The sequence below is a fragment of the Motacilla alba genome, chromosome 2, assembly GCF_015832195.1.
Source record: "Motacilla alba alba isolate MOTALB_02 chromosome 2, Motacilla_alba_V1.0_pri, whole genome shotgun sequence".
NCBI lineage: Eukaryota > Metazoa > Chordata > Aves > Passeriformes > Motacillidae > Motacilla > Motacilla alba.
Genome location: NC_052017.1, coordinates 123033874 through 123053567, shown reverse-complemented (window position 1 = coordinate 123053567; position 19694 = coordinate 123033874). Strand labels below are relative to the sequence as shown.

The following is a 19694-nucleotide window of genomic DNA, read 5'->3' as shown; positions in this document are numbered from 1 at the left end:
TGAAAGAAGCTGACCTTGAAATAAAAATATAACAATGTAGTGAAGTGCTGCAAAACTCTGCTGAGTGCCTCTTTTAGGTAAGAAGCATTTCTTCTTCCTGGATTTGAATCTTAGAGGCCTGGCATGAAGTCAGATGGCTTATGTAAGTTGATCTTTCTTTGTGGTGTATGTCTCAAAACATACATTTCAGGCAATGCATTACTGCTGTTACTGGCTGCTCTAAACAATGCTGGTTGAAGCACCAAGGATGTAGGAGAGTGTACTTCATAAATATTTAACAACCCCCACCCCCAAACAAAACCCCCTCAGACCCAGATATGTTTAGCCTCATGAGCAACAGTCATAATGCACATTAGAAGGTTCATCAATAAACCTAGGTGGTGTTTATAGGTCAGCCTTCAGAGAGGAGTGCTGCTCTCTCCTGTTCTGAACTTGCACTGTGGTGTGATACCTGGGCAGCAGAGACTGAATTCTCACTAGTGGTTATTACACTGATGAAAGCAGCTGGAGAAATAGCTATGCACACAGAATTTTCCATTAATCAGAGGAAAAAGTCCAACACAGATGGTATATAGGATAGATTATGGCTGGTAATCCTTTTGTGTCCTAGAAGATTAAGGATATCCTGGTGTAGCTGCAGTCAGCTGACCTTTTTTTATTTAAATGATTTAACACAGTTGATGCAGTTCTGCAGAGGACCAAGGCTCTTCCAGAAGCCATGAGTGGTGCTCTGTGAATGTTTGTTAAAGGAACGGTCTGTTTAAGTCCAGCCTCAGTTATAAATTTACAGGAACTTAACTTTGTGCCATGTAAACAGCAGCAGCTACAGGATGGCTAAGAAATCACTTGCTAGAGGGCTCTATCATATGTAGCAGAGCTGAATTCTCCGAGGAGGCACAGTGAGTGTCATGTGGAGAAATGGAAGGTTTCTGAATCTTGCTGTCTGGGTCGTCCCAGAAAGCAAAGATGAATGCTTCAGTGGAAGAGGAGGATGGCTGCACGCACTGAACTGTCTGGCATGGATCTATATGAGGATTACAAATCACCCTTCGATTTCAATGCTGGAGTGAACAGAAATTATCTTTACTTGTCACCTGGCATAAACCTTTCTCCACCTGGATCACCTACACTGGCAAAGTCTGGTAACTTCCTTCTCTTCCTTCTTTAAAATCTCTACATGAAATGCTCAGCAATTAATATCTGTAAAATTTCTCAAATTAAAAATCTGTAAAAGTCGTCCTCCTGTTAATTCTGGTAGTGTGTTAGCTTCAGTGTGTCATGTAGATAATATCTCGTGTGTTATACATTTACCAGCTTTACATTATTTGTTATTTATTCAGCAGAAAGGTAGTTTGAGGGAAAATGAAGTGACAAAAACAATAAAGAACAAAACTTCTGCAAGATTGGAATAATTTGCTTAGTTTGACTATTAGATTTTTTTGAGGGAGGAGGTAGAAATTGTGTTTTTAGTAGTACTTCAGAGCTCTGGATAGTCTAAAATCTGCTTTTGCCTTAATACTGAAAATCTCACTGATTAATGAAAATGCCCTCTAAAACCTTTACTCTGTTCCACCTACCATTTAAAATGCTGCAAACCTTCCACCTGCAGATACAAACTGCACTGGGACTACCCTGTGCTGTGCTGCAGTGGCATCCATTTAGTGTTTAACCCTATGAGTTTCTTGCTGGTAGCCTGTTGTACAGAACACCTACAGCTGTGTCTCCCAACGCATCCTAGTCTGGTTTTACTGTCGTCATTCCTTTCCATTCCTTGCTGCCAGGTGTAATCTTCCAAGTAATTTTAAATATAGAAAGCTAAGACCTCCTTCAGGTGTGGCAAAGCAAAGTTACACAGGTGTTAACTTTTTTTAAATGGGCTTGTTATGTAAAATTTTAAAGAAACGTGCATCCCTTGGGTAACCTCTGTGTGAACTATAGCAACCCTTTCTGTGAACTTGATGAGCCAGGAGCTACTGGGAAACAGTGGTCAGCCTTCACTTCTGCAATTACTGGTTCTCCCAGCCCGTCTAAAGGAGAGGGGAAGCAGCTCTCAGTGTCAGGTGATGATGCATCACCATTACCATCAGTGTTTTCTGGGCTTTATTTTCTTTTTCATTTGCTTTGAATGAATACCTATTTGGGAGAAGCCAAATAATTTTCTGCCCCATGTTGAAGAAATACGTCTCACTTTGGCTTTTTCACTGAGATAAATGAGAAGCGCTTAAATCTGATCTTTCTTATATACTGCAGAGTAAATATGCTCTGTAGTAGTGTATGTTACTCAGTTAGAGTGGTCTTATAACTAACAACCAACAGCTTGTTCTCTTGAACTATAAGAAGCACCTTTTTTCTTTAGCTTTGCCAACTCTATAGTTGTAACCACAATGCTCATTCTGAGTGTCGCATGCAGAACATGTTGGTGTAAAAGAAAGCTTTGTGGAGGCTAACCCGTCCCACCCTGAGGCTGCTTGTCCAAAATGAAAAGTACTTCTTAAAACTGCTCCTGTTTGCTGCTGATCTCTGCATTCAGGCCAGGGAGGTGGGTATTTATGGTCAAAATAGGGCATGAACTTGGATTGAAACTGGCCAAAGCAAACCCCAAATCAGGAGAACTGAATGTTAATTGATTTACTCTAATGCTTTGCCTACCCTGGCAGAATAATAGGGACTTAAATGCCATTTCCCTGAATGTGATCTATGGAGTTCTGGATCAGTCCTAATCAACTGACTTCATGTCTTTATTTGGTTCATTTAAGTAGATCTAATAAACTGCTGAGAAAAAAGGTTAATCTTAGAAATACAGACCTAAAAACTGACCTTAAAGCTATGTAAGTTTTCTCAATATTAAGTCTTTATGATTTTTTGCCCCAAACAGATTTTTTTATTCTGTTTGAGAGACATGAAATATTCAGTTAAACTTGGTTACAACAGATTACCAAATGACTGAATTTTAAGTCCTTTACAACCTAATGATGCAAGGAACTAACATAATGAAAGCTAACAAGTTGAAAGCTGTAATAATAATTTTACATAGCAATATAAAATAATAATGGCAACAGTTCTGTTGGCAATAAAAGACCACAAGTGAGAAATGCTCTCTTAGTAGTAGTTTGAGCCAAAGCATTTCCATCTGATTGCTGATTTCTTGGTTTCTTGCCCCATGCCCCATAGAAAGATATAAGGTGGGCTGTGCACGTTTCCTTAGGAAGTTTTTTCAAAGCCAGGATCTTACTGGCTGTCAGCCCTAGTTTATGGGATGCATTTGGATTGTAGCCACACCATTCTGGAGGTCTGTGGGTTGTTGGCTGTGTAGAAAACTGCTCCTTGGTCAGATGGCTCAGCACAGCCTTGCCCATAGCATGGATGATCCCTGTGTCCTGCAGGTATTGAACTGAGGAATGGGAGCAAAGGGAACAGAGGGGTGAGCAGTGACAGGAGAGAGAGCAGAGGTGCCAGAGTGAAGATTGATGGGAAGGTGTTCATATACTTCATGCGGAGCTCAAAAAAGTAATAAACGGGAGGGGCTCCGAGGGCAAGAAGAGGAAGGCATGGTCAGAAGGGTGAGGTATGGAGGACTCTGAATAGCAGTGATTTCCTGTTTCCCTAAAAACTCTAGGAATGTGAAGGGGAGGAGAGATCATTCCCTTGCTTCTTAGCATTGTGCCTTAAATTCTTTTTGGTAGGCAAGAAGCAGAACAGTCTTAAAAATGAGTTTTCCAAAGAGAAGCTACATTCCCCAAATGGAAGCTGTTGCTGCAGGAGACAATCTGGCATGTTTTCTTATTGGTTGATTTACTTGATCTATTTTTGGTGATTTAATCCAGATGACTCCTCATAATCTGATTGAACAGACTTTCAGCTGGTTTTGCTAATGCTCATGGAGTCAGGGTGGTTTTGGTACTTGCAAACTTTCTGAAATGGCTTTGTGATGGCAAGCAGGTGGTCCCTGAAAGGCTGCAGGTGAGAGCAAGGTCAGGAGTCACAGTAGAACATACTGAGGGGGTGTAGGGTGTGGAGGAGAAATGCAGTTCAAATTGTTTTCCTTCAGGGTAGGTTTATGTAATTAATAGGTTAAATAGCAATTTAACAAAAAGGTGTGGCATTCTTAACTGTTAAGGAAATATGTTGATGCATAATGATCATGTTGATGCTTATGAGACATAATCCTTTGTTTTAGATGCCATAGTGCTGTGCGTTGGTTTGGGCATTAGACTTTGAAGTTCTACTGCCTTAGATTTTTGACAGAAAATAGTGTATTGGGAAACCCACAGGACCTACATTATGGTTGTGTAGAAGACACATGTAAATCTCTGGGAAAATGTGGCACAGATCTCATGAACAGATGCAGAATTAGGTTTAATTTTCCTCCTGTAGACTTCCTTCTCAGTGCACTTGGTAGTAACAGCATTCACAAAGTCCTGTCCATGTAGCAGTGTGCTTCTAGAGGGCAAGTGTTCTGGACAGAGATACAGGCAGACAGCATACCGTTTTGGAAAGAATTTGTGGAATTGAATTTTACCTGAGTTCAGTAATTTGATCCAAGAACAAGGTTTCTTCATTTTTCAGCTTGACAGCTGCTAGGAGCATGTTTCATAGAATGCATACAACTAATTACAGACTCACAGAATCTTTTTTTCCCCTGATTTTTCAGTAGATTTTGATGTAGCTGTTTGATGTGAAACCTCACAGCAAAATCATAGCTGTGATTAATGAGTTTTTGATTCCCAAAGGATAGTATGGTGTGCCATCAGAAGCTGCTGAAATGAGAATGGAATTTTATTGGCTAGATGGTTAATTTTATTGGCTAGATGGTTAATAGAAAATGTTACTTAATGCCTCTTCAACTTAGATCAATTAAACATTTATGTACATATACACACACATACGTATGTATGTATATACACACACACATATATGTATACATACACACATTCTTCCTCACTCCTTATTGACAGACAATCCTGATCTCTTTCCTCTTGTATTTTAAGATTTTTATTTGGCTTCTTTTTTTAAATTATCTGTAAGGCTGTTTTACATCTTGAATAGAGAATTACTTCTGGGAATTTACAACCATTCCAGCATACAGTCTCCCTGCAAACTGGTCTCTCTGCAATTAGAACAGAATTCCTTGATTTTGGCAAACTTTATGGTTAAGTGTCAGCTACAAAGACTCAAAATGGGAAATCTTTTGCTGGAAATTTTGTTGCATAAAAGGTGTTTAAAATGGTCTTACTGCAAGCACTAAGGAGTAAAGAAATGAATCATTGAAGTTACTGCATCGTAGTAATACAAATAATAGCATACTCCTTCCTTGCCCTGAAGCTGTGAAAGCAAAAGTTGATGAAGACCATGGGGATGTTTGTGATTTATGTTGGAAAATTAGGCAGAGTTTTGGTTTCTGGATTTGGAAGAGGAAGAGGCAGCAGTTTGAGTGGATGCACATTCTTATCAGTCCCTTCTCAGTACTCTCCTGCTTTGAAGCAACAGCCTTTTGTTCCCAAGCTCTGTCTCTGGACTTCCCATGTGTCTTAAGGTCCAGGTGCAAACCAGCAGCTTACTTCCAGTTCCATGATATCTGCAACTTCTAGGTACTGTGGTCCCAGTTACTAGGGACAGAGAGATCAAGCAGGGTACAGAGTTCATACTTGCAGTGCAGTAGTTTTCTTCACTGTTCTTAACCTTGCTTGTGGCTGCACCCCGTGTGCACTTTAGAATCTGATCTAGAGAGTAGTAAGGGAGGGAGCCTCTGCATTGGCCTTGAGCATCTCCAGCACGTCCAGAGTTTCTGTGCCAGATGAATGAGAGACCAGAGGGTGCACACTCTGGGCACGTTGTGTAGGAAACACTGGTTGGGATGTAGTGTTCTGCGTCTTGTTTTCTGCACAGAGTAGGGAGATGTGTTGTTCTTAACAGGTTTCCAGTCTCCTATTGCAGCAGCAGTTGCCATTATATTGAGCTTTAATACAGCTTGATCGAATGAAATATAAAATGCCTTTGGTTTCCTTCCTGTAGTTGGGGAGCATGACTTTGGTGTCTTCTCCTCTTTTTTTGTGCACTGGCACAAAAGAGCTGTGTGCTTATGTAAGCTGCTGTTTCGCAGACTTGTGATAATCGGTCTTTTAATGCTTTTTATTGATCTCAAGGGCTGCTGAGGAGTGACTCTATACCAGAGGTTGGAGAGGATGCTGCTGCTACAGTCAGTATGGCAGAAACACTCTCAGAAGAAGAACGGGATGAGCTAAGAAAAGAGCTTGCCAAGGTAATTCTTTTGCAACTAGCTCTTAAACTTGTTTTGATAATGAAAATCTGGAGTAATTTTATCTTTGAGCATACAGTTAATGTTTTGCATAGTTATTCTGTGAGTGTCTAAAGCTGGCACTACTGTGTATTGCACAGATAGGAAGGAAGGGTGTCAAGGAGAAAAGAACAGCCAGTTCTAGTGATGGTGAAATAAGCTGGAAGTGCTGAATGTACAGATTTTAAACTGAGATACATAAATACCTAACCCTTTTTTTTTTGTTTTCTCGAGTGAGAAGGAGGTAAATCAGCAAAGGGAACATGGTTGGAAGCCAAAACCCAAGTATTGTCTCAACTGGTGTGGAGTAACTAAAGCAGTTTCTTTCATGAAGAATGCTAATGTCTAACCATGTTATTGTTCTTGTCCTTAACAGAATATTTTTAAGAGTGAGAAAAAGTAGCATTCTTTGAAGAACAGACAGGCAAATATTCAAGCCTGATACATGCCAAAGTCAAGCTTTATTAAGCAGCTAGTCTTTTTTCTTTAGTAGCTCTATGGGACTTTAGGACCCTGATGAAAGACACTGACTTAACGTTAGCAACCAAAGGTTAGCTTTAAATTAAGCACATTTAATGCATTCTTGTATTTGGCAGTCCTGAGTATCGTTTCATGCAAAGATAGTGAAGGTGGGCTGGGCCTGCTAGGGTATGTCATGCTGGACTTCAGACAGATTTCCAAAACAGAGGTGCATTGAAGATACTGTAAGGAGTACAGTAAGGAGCTGTACTCCTGTGAGGAGCTTAAATGAGTGGGCAACCTACTGCTCTAAACTGAGGTGATCTTGCCTGGATGAGGAGGTAGGATGGGAGGGATGCCCTTGCCTTTATAAGTATGGCCTTAGTGCCTCTGACATTTCCATAATGCTCACAGAATGACATTGTAGAACTGTGCTGATGTCTCTGGTCATGTTTCCAGGAGAGGCTTAAGTGACCATCTGAGTAAAGAAGGAAGTACACAAACAATATAGTTTTCTAGTTACAGAGGTGGTGCTGTGTTGTGTGTTTCTGTGGGTTTTGACTGCTCAGTCTGCCACCATTTCCACACCTGCGCTGGGGAAGGCGCTCCCGTGGCTGGATCCAGTCTACAGGTGCTGGCTTAAGCCACAAAAGGACCTTTCTGTTGAAGCAAGGAGACAAATTTTGTGTATGACAGACATGCTCTGAAGTTCCTGATACTAGTCACACATTGGTGTATCTTCTGACATGGAAGTAGAACAAAGGCTTGGCAATTGTCCCGGGTTTGACTAATCTTCAACCTTTACATATCATAGGTAGTAATTTCTAACTATGCAGTCTTTTAGTTACCAACTTCCTTGTACATATTCCAGTAACAGAGCTAGCTGTAGGTAGATTACTTTCTCACTAGCCTTTGTAGTGTCTCTTAGATTTCCCTTTTAGTATTTAGGAATGACTGTGAGGCAATGTTAAAAACCTCTGTTAGCCCTCCCATTACTCATGTCTAGTAGGTGCTTTAAAGAAATACATAGTTAAATGGTTGGGTATATTCCTTGTTAACTGTTAACCACTTGTTAACAACTCTCCTGCCACAGGTGGAAGAGGAAATCCAGACGCTCTCACAAGTGCTAGCTGCCAAAGAGAAGCATCTAGCAGAAATCAAGAGAAAGCTGGGAATTAACTCACTACAGGAACTAAAGCAGAACATTACCAAAAGCTGGCAAGACGTTACATCAACCACAGCGTATGTACCAGCTCATGATAATTGTTTAGACTGTTGAAGTGAAAACTGTTTAGATCTTCTGTTAAGTCTAAACACTCTTGTGAAATGAGTATATCTAACACAAAGTTAAGTTGTATTAATATTTCTCTGGGTAAATCAGCATAGACTTTTTAAAAGAAGAACATTCTAAGCCATATCTCATGCAAAAGAAGAATGATTGACCAAAATATGGGCTATTCTAACACACTTTTTTTTTGTCTGATACATCTGAGATACCAAGGTGTCCTAAGTCAAACAGAATACCCTTCTTTTCCACCCTGAAAAACTGTTCTAAACTGAGCCCATGCAGGAAGAGTATGAAGTCACAGTTACTGTTCTTGCCAAACACAATTGTTAGCTGAAGGTCTAGGGCGAGCTGCCTTCTGCAATTAACCACAGAATGTCACAAGATGTACCTCAGACTTTTTATGGTGAATTTTATTGACAGAACTGTGCAGTACAAGAATTTAGACACTTGGCACAAAAAATAGACCTTTTTTAGTGTGTGTGCATAGTTTTCTTTATTTGTGTTTTGTTTTCTTTTGTAATTTTTGATTTTTCTTTTCTTGATTGGGGTGTTTGCTGTGTGAATTTATTTTGTATTTTAATAAATCCTACAATAGCAGATAGCATCTGTTTTAGGGGTGGGGTAGTAGGTGTGTGTTGGTGAACTGTGTCTGGTCAGAGCTGGCAGAGATGCTGGTAGCCAGGAGGGACTGCAAAGGCTCAAAATAACATCATAAGCAGGTTCTCCATTTGGCCCCAAAGCTGAAGTGTACCTCTGCATTTAATACAAAGAGACACACACTAAAAGTTTCTTCATGTGTTCATTTAAAATAACTAAAAAAAATGGTTTTTTGAGCACAGATACAAGAGAACATCAGAAACCCTGTCTCAGGCTGGTCAGAAGGCTTCTGCTGCTTTTTCCTCTGTTGGTTCAGTCATAACCAAGAAATTTGAAGATGTCAGGTAGGTTTATTTACCTTTTCCCAAGTAATTACATTTTTTATTTAGGTCACTGCAATAAATTTATGCTGCTAACATACCTAGTGCTTCTAAAAGCTAATCTGTCAAGAGCCTTCAGCAACTGTTTTAGGGGAGGTAAGAGACTTGCTGCAGAATCTGCTTGTATGGCCTCACTGATGCTGAGGAGTTCTGTGGTGTGTGTTTTATGTAGGCAAGAGAAGCAATGTGTGCTACCACCTCCACTGCTGCTCTTATTTTTCTGGTGTGATTGCAGGTGGCACTGTCTGCCTGCCTCTGTGGGATACACATAGCACTGTCATTTCTGCTCTCTTTCTCAGCTTGTGGAATATTATATTTAAACAACTAATATCTTTAACTGTTTGTGTTTTGTTGTTTTGCTCTTTTTTGTTGTTGTTGTTTTTTGTTTGGGTTTTTTGTTTGTTTTTGTTTTGTGTGTCAATTCCTTCCAGGTCTGTTTTATTTCTTTCTAAGCTGTTCTGCCTCATAGAAGTGGCTTGATTTTATTACATTTTTAAGAAACTATTGGCACTTTTTAATTCTTAACTATTGTTGGCATGCAACATATTTTGACTTTGTGGCAAATGACACAGCCCTTCATACACATTAGGTAAGTCTGCCATGTCATTTTTAGAACTATTTTGAGCTGCTTGCAAAAATCCTGCTGGATGCAATACAATCAGATGCTTAGCTTACAATTCTTTGATTATGTACTTCTTAGTACTGGAACCTATGGAATTATTCATCTCCACAGGTAATTTGTTATTGTTAAACTTATTTTTCAGTTATTGGGCAAATAAAAATTCATTCATTCTCACAGAATATTGCTGCTTTGGCAGCAGTGTAATAAAATCAGCCATTTTAAAGTGCTGCCATTAACTTCTTGCTTTTTGAAGTCTAGTGAGAAAATGCTTTGAGTACAGCTACACAGTTACAGATTTTTCTTCAGATTTATCAGAAGTTCATTTCTCTCTTTAATGCTTACTCTGGCATTGTGCAGACTACAGGCATTTTCACATTCCTTTAGGTAAGGTGGGCACAAGAATTGCTTCTCAAACTAAGCATGTAGTCAGACTGTCTCCATTAAAGTTTTTGATTTAAGTTTTGTCTGTAAAAGGTAATTTCTTCTTTTCTTCAGGGTTAGTAAGGGTACTGAAGCCCTTTTAATGTGAGGGAGGATGTTTCTTCATGTTCACCTGGTAACTATCTCAAAACATGAAAACTTGAGTATACATAATAATTAATTAGTCTCTCTTCCTTGTTAGAAAGAAACCCACTAAAATGATGCTGCAAGGTTTTTTATCAGGCGACAGAATATGGTGTTGAGGTCAATGGCATGCAGGATTCTTCCTTCGTTGTCTGTACAGTGTTTGTGCTGTGGCAGAGCAGAGATTTTCCCCTTTTGTGTCTATTCCAATGGCTGTTTTGCATTGTGATTCTAACTAAATTACTAGAGTCTAAATGTGAAATAGTTTATACGTTCTTTGTTCATAGTTTGTCCAGTGAAACAGTCCTTGAGTTGATTACTTTAGCAATGCCAGTATTTTAATTACTTCATCTACATTACCTTTGATCTAAGTAAATACTCAGTGTTTTCAGCAGTTAAAATTCCTGTGTAACAACTTCTGCCATTGCCTCTCAGCCCATCTATCTGAGTCTTTCTGTACTCCCCCACTGAGGAGCCAAATACAGCAGTAGGATCTCTATAAAGATGTTGGGATTTGGCTCCTAGAGTACTAACTGGGAGCTGTTGTCCCAGGGGATGAGGTGGGCAGAGGCACAGGATGCTATGAGAACTGACTCTGAAGTGAGCTCAGTTTGATCAGGTATAAGAATAGCAGCCAGTCTCAAATATGTCCTGTTCAGCAGCAGTGAGACAGTGGGAACCTGGAAGACTTCTCTGTTCCTTTGGGATGCAGAGCTCAGCTGCTCACTTAAGAGGAGTCACTTTTCTGCCTTAAGGCTGTGGTGTTCCCCAGTTAATATTGGACTATTTCACTGGACAAGGACAAGCACAGACTTAAAACTGTCTTCTACTTCAGGAATACCTTAGGAGTGTCTTAATTACTCCAGTTAGTGGCTCTGTGAGTGTTGAGTACTCTATCAGAAACGGGGCCACTGGGAGAGAGTGTAACAGTATCCAAGAAGTCTGCACTGTTGGTGTGCTTCTCAGGGAGAATCGTGATGATGGAAATGCAAGGTATTGTTACAAATTCAGGGGTAGCTGTGTTTAGAAAACAAAACAAAAGTGTGAAGAATTAGTGCTGTTAAAGATCTTAGTTGAACTTCAAACAAAATATTAAAGATGTTTTTCATGAGAACCAAATTAATCTGAAATTCAGCCAGTGAATTCAGGTCTGAGGGCTATATAACTACTCAAGGGCAAGTCTGAGCTTCAGAAAGGTTTAGATGCCTAAATTCTTTCCTGAAGTGAGAGTTGATGGGCCTGATACTTACTTGAACTAATAGTGAATATGCAGGTTCATTTTTGTTCTTAAACTCTTGCATTGGCTTCATTGTGGCTTCACTTTCCCTTGTCTTGTCTTGGTTGAGGGACTTCTGAGCTATAGTGGTGGGATTTTTTCCATATTGGACTATTTCTACATATTCCATGCAGCAAATATCACACACAGATCTTTATTTGGGTACTGCAAAATGATGTAACAGGGAGTTGCAAAAGGGAGCGAGGCAGCTGCTGGAGCTGTGATTTTGGAAACTACTGAAATGGAGAGGAAGGGAGGACTGGTAGTGCAATGTCAGTGTATTTTTGCTTCCTTTTTGTATTTGTTTCCTCTGCTCTTTGTTATGATGGAAATGAACTCTGTTCCATCTTAGGTTTTTCTTAATATCTTTATTCTCTTTATAAGAATTTGTTGAAGTTTTGATGAGCTAACCTTCCTTCTGTGGGCAACATCGGTATTCTGTGCATAGTAGTAGTACCAAGATGTAGCTTCTGAGCAGTCATGATTTCACACTTGGCTCTTCTTGCACAGCATCCCTATAATAGAGCAAAGTCCATCTTTGCCTTGCTCTGAAATTACAGAATAACTTTCTTTGCTTGGTTTAAAAGTCTGATCTATGATCATGGATTCCTAAATACCATAACTTATCAGCATATCAGCTGGTAATTTAACTACAAAGTAACTAGCTAACTGTGTATGTTAAGCTGTGTTTTCTAGGCTGGGACTCTGGCATACCTCCTTGTGCCTTTTCAAAATGTGAGGCAATGGAGTAGCTTAAAAAATTATTGTGTAGAGGATAAGGAAGCTTTAATACAATACAAAATACATGGATGACTGGAGAGCAGCTTACTGTGCATTTTTTATTTATTATCTTTTTATGCTAGGGGTTTGCTTTTGAGCATTGCAAAGAGGACTTGTCTTTCAAACTGCCCAAGTTGATGTACTAGTTGAGTGAGTGCTTTAGTGTGGCATTCTGTCATTCGGGAAAGAAATACAAGTTCTCTTCTTCATAAACCTGTTCAAGGCTTAATTGTGCCTCTTGCATTACCTGAAGAATAAGTGGTTTACGTTAAAAAAAAAATCTGCATTTATCTAATTCAGTTCTGCAAACCAGATTATTGTATGATAAAGCCATGTAATATCTTATGGTGTTACTTTGCAAACTGAATATTGAGAGTATACAGAAGTGTATTGTCCAGCAGCAAGTAAATTCTTCATGAATACATGAATAGTTCTTCTATTAAATGATGTCTGAGATGAAAGTAAATTTTTGTAGACACCTGTTAGAACATCTGTGATATACCATAGGTTGTTGTTTTTCAGTGTGAGCAGTTCTACAGCTTGTAAATATATGCATTTAATCCTCTTTAGCCTTAAACTTCTTGCAGGGAGAAACTTCTTGCAGCATGAGGGGAATTGGCTGAGCATTGACTGAAACTAGTTAGTGTTGGTGTAGCTCTGTAATAAAACCTGCCATGTAGCAAGCCCAGAACTTGTAGTAATCCACATCACAGTGAAGAATATATATTAGAGTCCAGAAGACAGTCAGCTTGTCTGTGATCTGGAAAAGCCTGTGGAAGCCAGGCCATCCATAAGAATGAAACACAGGAGAAATGGGCTTGGGGAAATAGATGAAACATAGCTGTGCATTACTGAAGTGTCAGGAAAGCATCTGGCTTTGTGTATCTGATTCTCAGTACACTGTAACTACAAATCAACGTGTAGTTGTGCTCTGCCTCAAGGGATCCCAGCCTTTTTGTTCTATCATGGTATTTTACTGATGAGCCCTCATAAAGGATCTCTTAAAACTTCTTCTGCAATAAACATAGAACTTTTTTTCTTCTGTAAATGTATCTTCTGTTAATTGTGCTGAGATGCTAATTGTAAGTTTGAAGGTACATTTTATGAGAGTTGTTTCCCTTCCGTCCTCTCCTTCCCCAGCAACTGCCTGGAAAGTATTCTCTTGAAAGGCATCATAAAGCCCAGACAAATTTCGACATTCCATATATAATTACAAAAAACTGAGATCATCACTTGTAATAATTAAAGGTTACTGTTATGGTATTTGGTAAGATTTATGTAACACATAAGGCTTGTTTGTATCTGCAGTAAACAGGGATTTCCTGTATGGAACTAAATTAGATGTGTGGTAGTGGTGTTGAGGCCATGCAGGAGCTCCTTTATCTATATCCAATTACCTTCTAGGACTAGACGTGTTTTCTTGCTAGACAAACAGTAACTTTATAGCAACACTGGCAGGTTATAGAAAGACTCCATGAATTTCAGAACACAGGACTTTATCCTGCTCCCAGCATAAACCTGACCTTGAATACTGAACTGATGTGTTGATTGATGAGTAGATAATTTGTATCAATGAGTGTAAAAAACTTGTACTGAATGTAAATGGAAGCCTTCTGGATGTAGAGATAATTTTTTCAGTAGGAAGACTAGCTGATTTATAAGACTCTCAAGTGTTTGCTACTTGCTATTGCCAAAACTGTAAATGCAGCATGACTCGTGTTGGTTGAGAAACTTAAGGAGAGGACAGACTGTTGCAGCTAAGCAGAACACGTACTAACAAGCATGGCCCTTGAATCTTTCTAAAAGAGAAAAAGGTTGCTGCAGCTTTTGCTCTGGTGTACTTGTGTGTGTGTGCATGGCTAAGCAATTTAAGAAAGCAAACCCAAGCAGTTACTAAGACTGTGTAAGACTGTTTGGCTGTTTACCAAAGATAGTTTACAGAAGTCAGCTCTCTAAGCCAATTTCTTCTCAATGCAATACTTAAACTAACTTGTCGCTTTCTTTTCTCTTAATGCTGGCATTTAGTATACGCTCCATACAACATTCAATTAGTATGCCTATTATGAGGTAATGTATGCATAATCCAGCTGTTTGGTTTATTTATTTTCATGTGTGGAATCAAGTCAGATTGAACTTAAGTCAACTAACAGTTTTACTAAAAAAACCCAAAAAACCCACCCAGCTTTGTAGTGGATTTCTTGTACTAACATATAGGATAAAATTTGTTTTATTTCTCATTAACGGAGGTGGTTATCAAACATCTGGAAAGTGACATTTCCCTACTGTTTGGAAAACTATAGCAGCTTTTCCCTGTCTGTTAGAGTGTAACGTTATTAAGTGATTCCGAGTTTAAAAGGCAGTAGCTTGGCATATGGTTTTGAAAATGAAAGTAAGTAAAAAAAACTCCTGTGGTTTCACAAAAAGTCTCTTGGTGATCGGGGTGCTTGCCTTTTCTCTCCACTTGCTTGGCACTGTGTCCCTCTGTTTCCTGAGAGTCTGGTTTGATGCATGTGTCACTGTGTGCTTTCCCAAGGGAAAAGAGTGCAGCTAAGTGTGGCTGACCTACACAAATGCCAAGCAAAGGAAGAAGGGAAGCTGTAGGCTTCTTTTGAAAAACACCCTTGACTTCAATATTTATATAATACATTTTTGAGTAATCCTTAGTCCTGGTCCAATGAAGGCAAGCATTTTCCATCCTATGTAAAGGCAGAAAAAGTTGCACAAATTTGCACATGGCAGTGACAGCTACTTGGAGCATTAAGCCATTCTTCTGACCCTAATGAATTATACACCAGCTCTCAGCACTGGAAATCCCAAGCCGTCCTGCTTTTTGTCTGCAAAACTTACTATTTGTAATTACAGCTGCCTTTGGCACTTAAAGGCAAGGGGGAGTCTCACTTAAATGTAACATGTTAGCAGAAGATGCCACTGTGAACCATGTTTTATTTATTGAACATATAGCAAAGTCAACTGAACTAGTTTTCCTGTAAAAAGTAAAAAAAAAAACCTGATGAGTTCTCTTCAGCAATAATGTATTAGGCTAACCAGAAGTGATGACTAAGATTTTCTGAACAAATGCTTCAAGCCAGAAACATGTTTGAAACGACTGGGAATAATACGCTAAACCTAAAATACTTGCTAGTTCTCTCTGCTATGTTGATAGGAAAGATCCTATCGGTGGACCTGGCAATGTTTAGTTGCCAAAGATGAAAGTGAGCCTGCAATTTGAGTATGTTTGAATTTTAGTTTTGTAGTACTTGAGAGGATCCAGATGTAAGCTATTCTTAGGCTAACTTTAAAACAGGGAAAGAGCCCCAAACAAATCTCTTGTTACTGTTGGGAAAAAGGAACTTTCTGCTTAGTTTGTGATGTTTATAGGTTAACTAGATGTGGTTTTAATTCTGTGGATCCTTTTTTTTATTTTCGTAGAAATTCTCCTACTTTCAAATCCTTTGAGGAAAAAGTTGAAAACTTCAAGGTAAGAATTTCTAAAAGACGTTATTGATTGTCCAGTTGTGGATGTGGAGAAAAGACTCGAGTCTTTTTGGACAGCCTATTTTTTAGTTACTGCTAAACTCTTGAAGAGGTTCTTGGATGAACATCTTTTTAAGTCCTGTGGAAACAATTTCTCTGCCTAATGATTTGCAAATAAAGTAATGGGCTGCCTGCACCTCATACAGGAGGATGCCTTCAGAAGAACTAACAGCCAGCTAACCTGCACAAACAGCTACTATTAGGTATGCAAAATAATTAATACTTAATGCTAGGTATCCAGAATTGTCTAGGCTTTTATTTCATGCCTTTCTAGGAACTAATATCCTACTAAGGAGAATACCTTGGGATACATCTCTCACTTCTGGCATAAAAGACAAAAGGCCTTTGCACCTTAATTTTAACTTCATTCCTCAAAGCCTCAAGTGCCAGAAACAACCATTATTAACTTCTCCAAGTAAAAACTCACTTCAAAAATAACTAATCTGTGTAATCAGAACCAGATTTTACTTCTCCTGGGCACACTGGGCTGGATGAGAAGCATGCAAGTGATAGCAAGAGGAACTGGGCAACTCTTGAGACTACTTGGCATTAATACCCCTGCAGTCCCACAGAGCCCTGGAGGGAGAAATGGAGAAAGTAACATAGTTGCTCTGCTCCTCTGAAGATCTCAGGACTTGCTCTTGAGACTCAAAACTGTCCAAAGTTCTTTCTTGGGAAATAAAGTAGTGAGTTTTAACTCTGAATCTCTTAAAGACTTCATGGTTTGAAAGGCTTCATACCTTTATCCAGTTGTAACTGAGGGTGTATCAACCTTTGGACTCTGGAATGAGCCCTGGAATAAGGGCTGCTTCTTGTATCTCAAAGTCAAAGGGAGATTGCTGTGTTAATCTGCTGGTGAGTGTTTCCTGCCAGATATGTACAGATTTGTTTCAAGAATATTGTGGAGGTCTCCTAGGCCTGGAAAATCTGCTTTGCTGAAGAGAATTATTAAACCAGACATACTGGTTTTGTGCAGTTAAACATGTTTGGCATGCCAACTAACTACTATGCTTTGTTGGGGCTCTCTCTGTGTTCTAGTCTAAAGTTGGAGGGAGCAAACCTGCTGGAGGAGACTTTGGAGAAGTTCTCAACTCTGCTGCCAATGCCAGTGCCACAGAAACTATTGCAGAACAGACAGAGGAAGAGACCCACTGAGATTTCTGCTTCTGTCCTGCTACCCACTGCCAGATGCTGCAAGGAAAACCAAGCACACTTGTAACATTCTCTGCACTCTTTCCACCAGATGTGCTTTTATTTAGCACGTAGTTATTTTACCTGATTAACTGATACCAAGCTTTTGTTTGTGGGTTCAAAATATTTTTGAAACTAAAATACATTGTTTGGGGTTTTGTGTGGGCAAGGAAATTTCTATGCCTTTCAAGCATTTAAAGGACTTACCTGTAATTTGAAGACAACCTTTAAAATATAGCAATGAAAAAAACTCTTTTGAGAAGTTAATTATCTTGTACAGATACTGTGGATACATATTTTCTTTTCTATCTGTAATTACTGCTCAACTTAATCCTTATGAATCTACTGCTGCTGCCAAACTGAAGCTTGTTACGTCGCTCCCTTGTTATTGTTTCAGTTGAGTGTTGCCTGCAAGGGACACTGGACTAGGAGACGGGACAAGGAGGAAGGATCACTCCCAGCTAAAGAAAGGACTTCAGTTTCAGCAGGCTTTACACAAGTTATAGCAGGATCACACACGAGTAGGAATGTACTGTCTTTTGAGCGTGTTCCTCATACAGCAGGTGTGGATAGGTGATAGAACATGTAATACTTACCCGTCTGTCCGTGCACTGTCCACATCAGAAACTTCTGACCAACACAGATGGAAGCAAGATGCCTCATAGTGTGCTGGTTTGGTTCAGTCACCATAGCATTTTCAGTCTTGTTTTTTGTACAGGATGTCACTGTGGTAAGATAAGACTCTTCTGAACATTGGACCAGTCACAAATATATTCATTCACACGTGGTGGTGTCATATTCACACTAACAAAGCATGGACTAGAAGAATAAGCCTGACCCCAGAAGTGGTTCTTTTTTAGTCATCAAGAGAATTGCTCCTATAGCCTAATGTTGTTTCTCTTGTAGGCTGAACCCTGAAAACATCTGCTACGCCACCTTACTCTTTTTTTATGTATTTAAGCCAACACCCCTGTTCCCAGCCCCAGAAGTCTGTTTTGAGAGGTGCACAGTGTCATTGCTCAGCGTAGCTCTCCTAAAAGACATGTCTTCCTACATCTTGTTTTGTCTGCTCTACTCCTCAAATTTCTTTTGTTTTATGTGTTTCTGCCACATGGTTAAAACATTTTATCACCATGCTTAGAACTGGAAACAAGTTTTGCTACATTTGTGTGGAATCCATGAAACTTCAACTGCCACAGGTGTCTGGAGGAAAAACAGTTGGCTCCTGACAACCTTGCTAGCATGTCAGATGTAGAATGTGTGCTTAATTAAAATGTGAGAAGCTTAATAAAAGTGTATATGAGGAATGTATTGTCCTGTGAACATGGAGGATAATGTAAATAAGTAAGGAAATTTCATTTCTGATTGAAGCAGTCCTTTAAGTTCGGTTCAAAGCAGTGTTGATACATACTACTGGTACTGCTGGGACTCTGCATGGCTGAACTTGGCATTTCTAGAGAAGACTGAGCCTAGGTTGCCTTCTAGTGGCTTACATAAAATTACAGATCACATATTTTTAGGGTTGTAAGTGACCTCTGGAGTTCATCTAGTCCAAACTCCCTGTTGAGGCAGGCTCACCCCTGGAGCAGGTTGTACAGGACTGTGCCCAGGTGGGTTTTGAATGTCTCCAGAGAGTGAGAATCCAGGACCTTCTTCAGCAGCCTGTTCCAGTGCTCTGCCACTACATAAAATTAAACTGCCCTGGTTACATTGTGAAGTTCAGAAAACGTTGACATGTTCCTTCAGCCTCTGGCAGCTCCAACTTAACAAAGGAACAGAGAATTGAGTGGTATAGAGAGAATGCAGCTCTTCCTCTTTTGGTCAGTACCGTGTAGGACAGGTTCTTCTGGAACGTGATCCTTATTGGATGGGTCTTTTATTTATTTATCTGACAAAGAGAAAGGTCATCTAGTCCAGAGCTGAGCTTTCTGTTTTCTGAAGGAATTTTTTTTTTTTTTTTTTTAAGGCCACGTGGCAGTAATTTTATTGTGACACATTATTACACTCCAGGAGCTTTTGCTGCATCTTCCTCTGCCCATAGCTTCCTTTCCTTGTATGCAGCTGGCTTTGGGGCTGCTGTGACCACCGAAGCTTTGCTTTCAGGGCTGGTGTAGTAATCACATAATCAATTAGGCTGGCAAATACCTCTTAGAGCAGGGAGTCCAACCTGTGACCAAACAGCACCTTGTCAGCTAGACCATGGCACTCAGTGGGCAGAGGGGGAGGGCAGAAGGTTGTGCCAGGGAACGTTCAGGCTGGGTATTACAAGAAGGTTTTTCCCGCAGAGGGTGTTTGGGCACTGGATCAGGTTCCCCAGGGAAGTGGTCACAGCACCAAGCTTGGCAGAGTTCAAGAAGTGTTTGGCCAATGCTCTCAGGCGCATGGTGTGACTCTTGGGTGTCCTGTGCAGGGTCAGGTGTTGAACTCCATGATCCTTGTGGGTCCCGTCCAACTCGGGTTTTTCTATGAAGTACCACGTCCAGTCGTTCCTTAAACACCTCCAGGGACGGTGACTCCACCCCCTCCCTGGGCACTGCAATAGGTAATGACCTTTTCCGTGAAGAAACTCCCCCGGGTGTCCAGCCCACCCAGCGGTTCCCTGCCGCAGCTTCAGCTCCGTCCCTCGTTCCCGCTGCCGGCGCCCGGGGCAGCGCGGCGCCGCCGTCCCTCACCCAACATGGCGCCGCCCGCCTCAGCCCCGCGCGCTG

The 19694-nt window shown here is 40.1% G+C and overlaps 1 protein-coding gene across 6 annotated transcripts in view; it reads left to right on the top strand.

The window, feature by feature from the left end:
* The window catches only part of TPD52 (tumor protein D52), a 40924-nt gene extending 22577 nt beyond the window's left edge, over positions 1-18347 (top strand). For 2 of the 6 annotated variants that reach the window (XM_038162340.1, XM_038162350.1), the window contains 7 exons: positions 6144-6259; positions 7848-7996; positions 8882-8983; positions 9999-10025; positions 14287-14328; positions 15691-15739; positions 16834-18347. In XM_038162340.1, the coding sequence (XP_038018268.1) occupies positions 6144-6259; positions 7848-7996; positions 8882-8983; positions 9999-10025; positions 14287-14328; positions 15691-15739; positions 16834-16950 (602 nt within the window). In that variant the 3' untranslated portion in view covers positions 16951-18347. Of the gene's footprint in view, positions 1-664; positions 1143-6143; positions 6260-7847; positions 7997-8881; positions 8984-9998; positions 10026-14286; positions 14329-15690; positions 15740-16833 lie in introns of those variants that run through there. The other 4 variants (XM_038162312.1, XM_038162321.1, XM_038162358.1 and 1 more) reach the window with 4 other exon arrangements.
* Positions 18348-19694: the final 1347 nt, after the last annotated feature.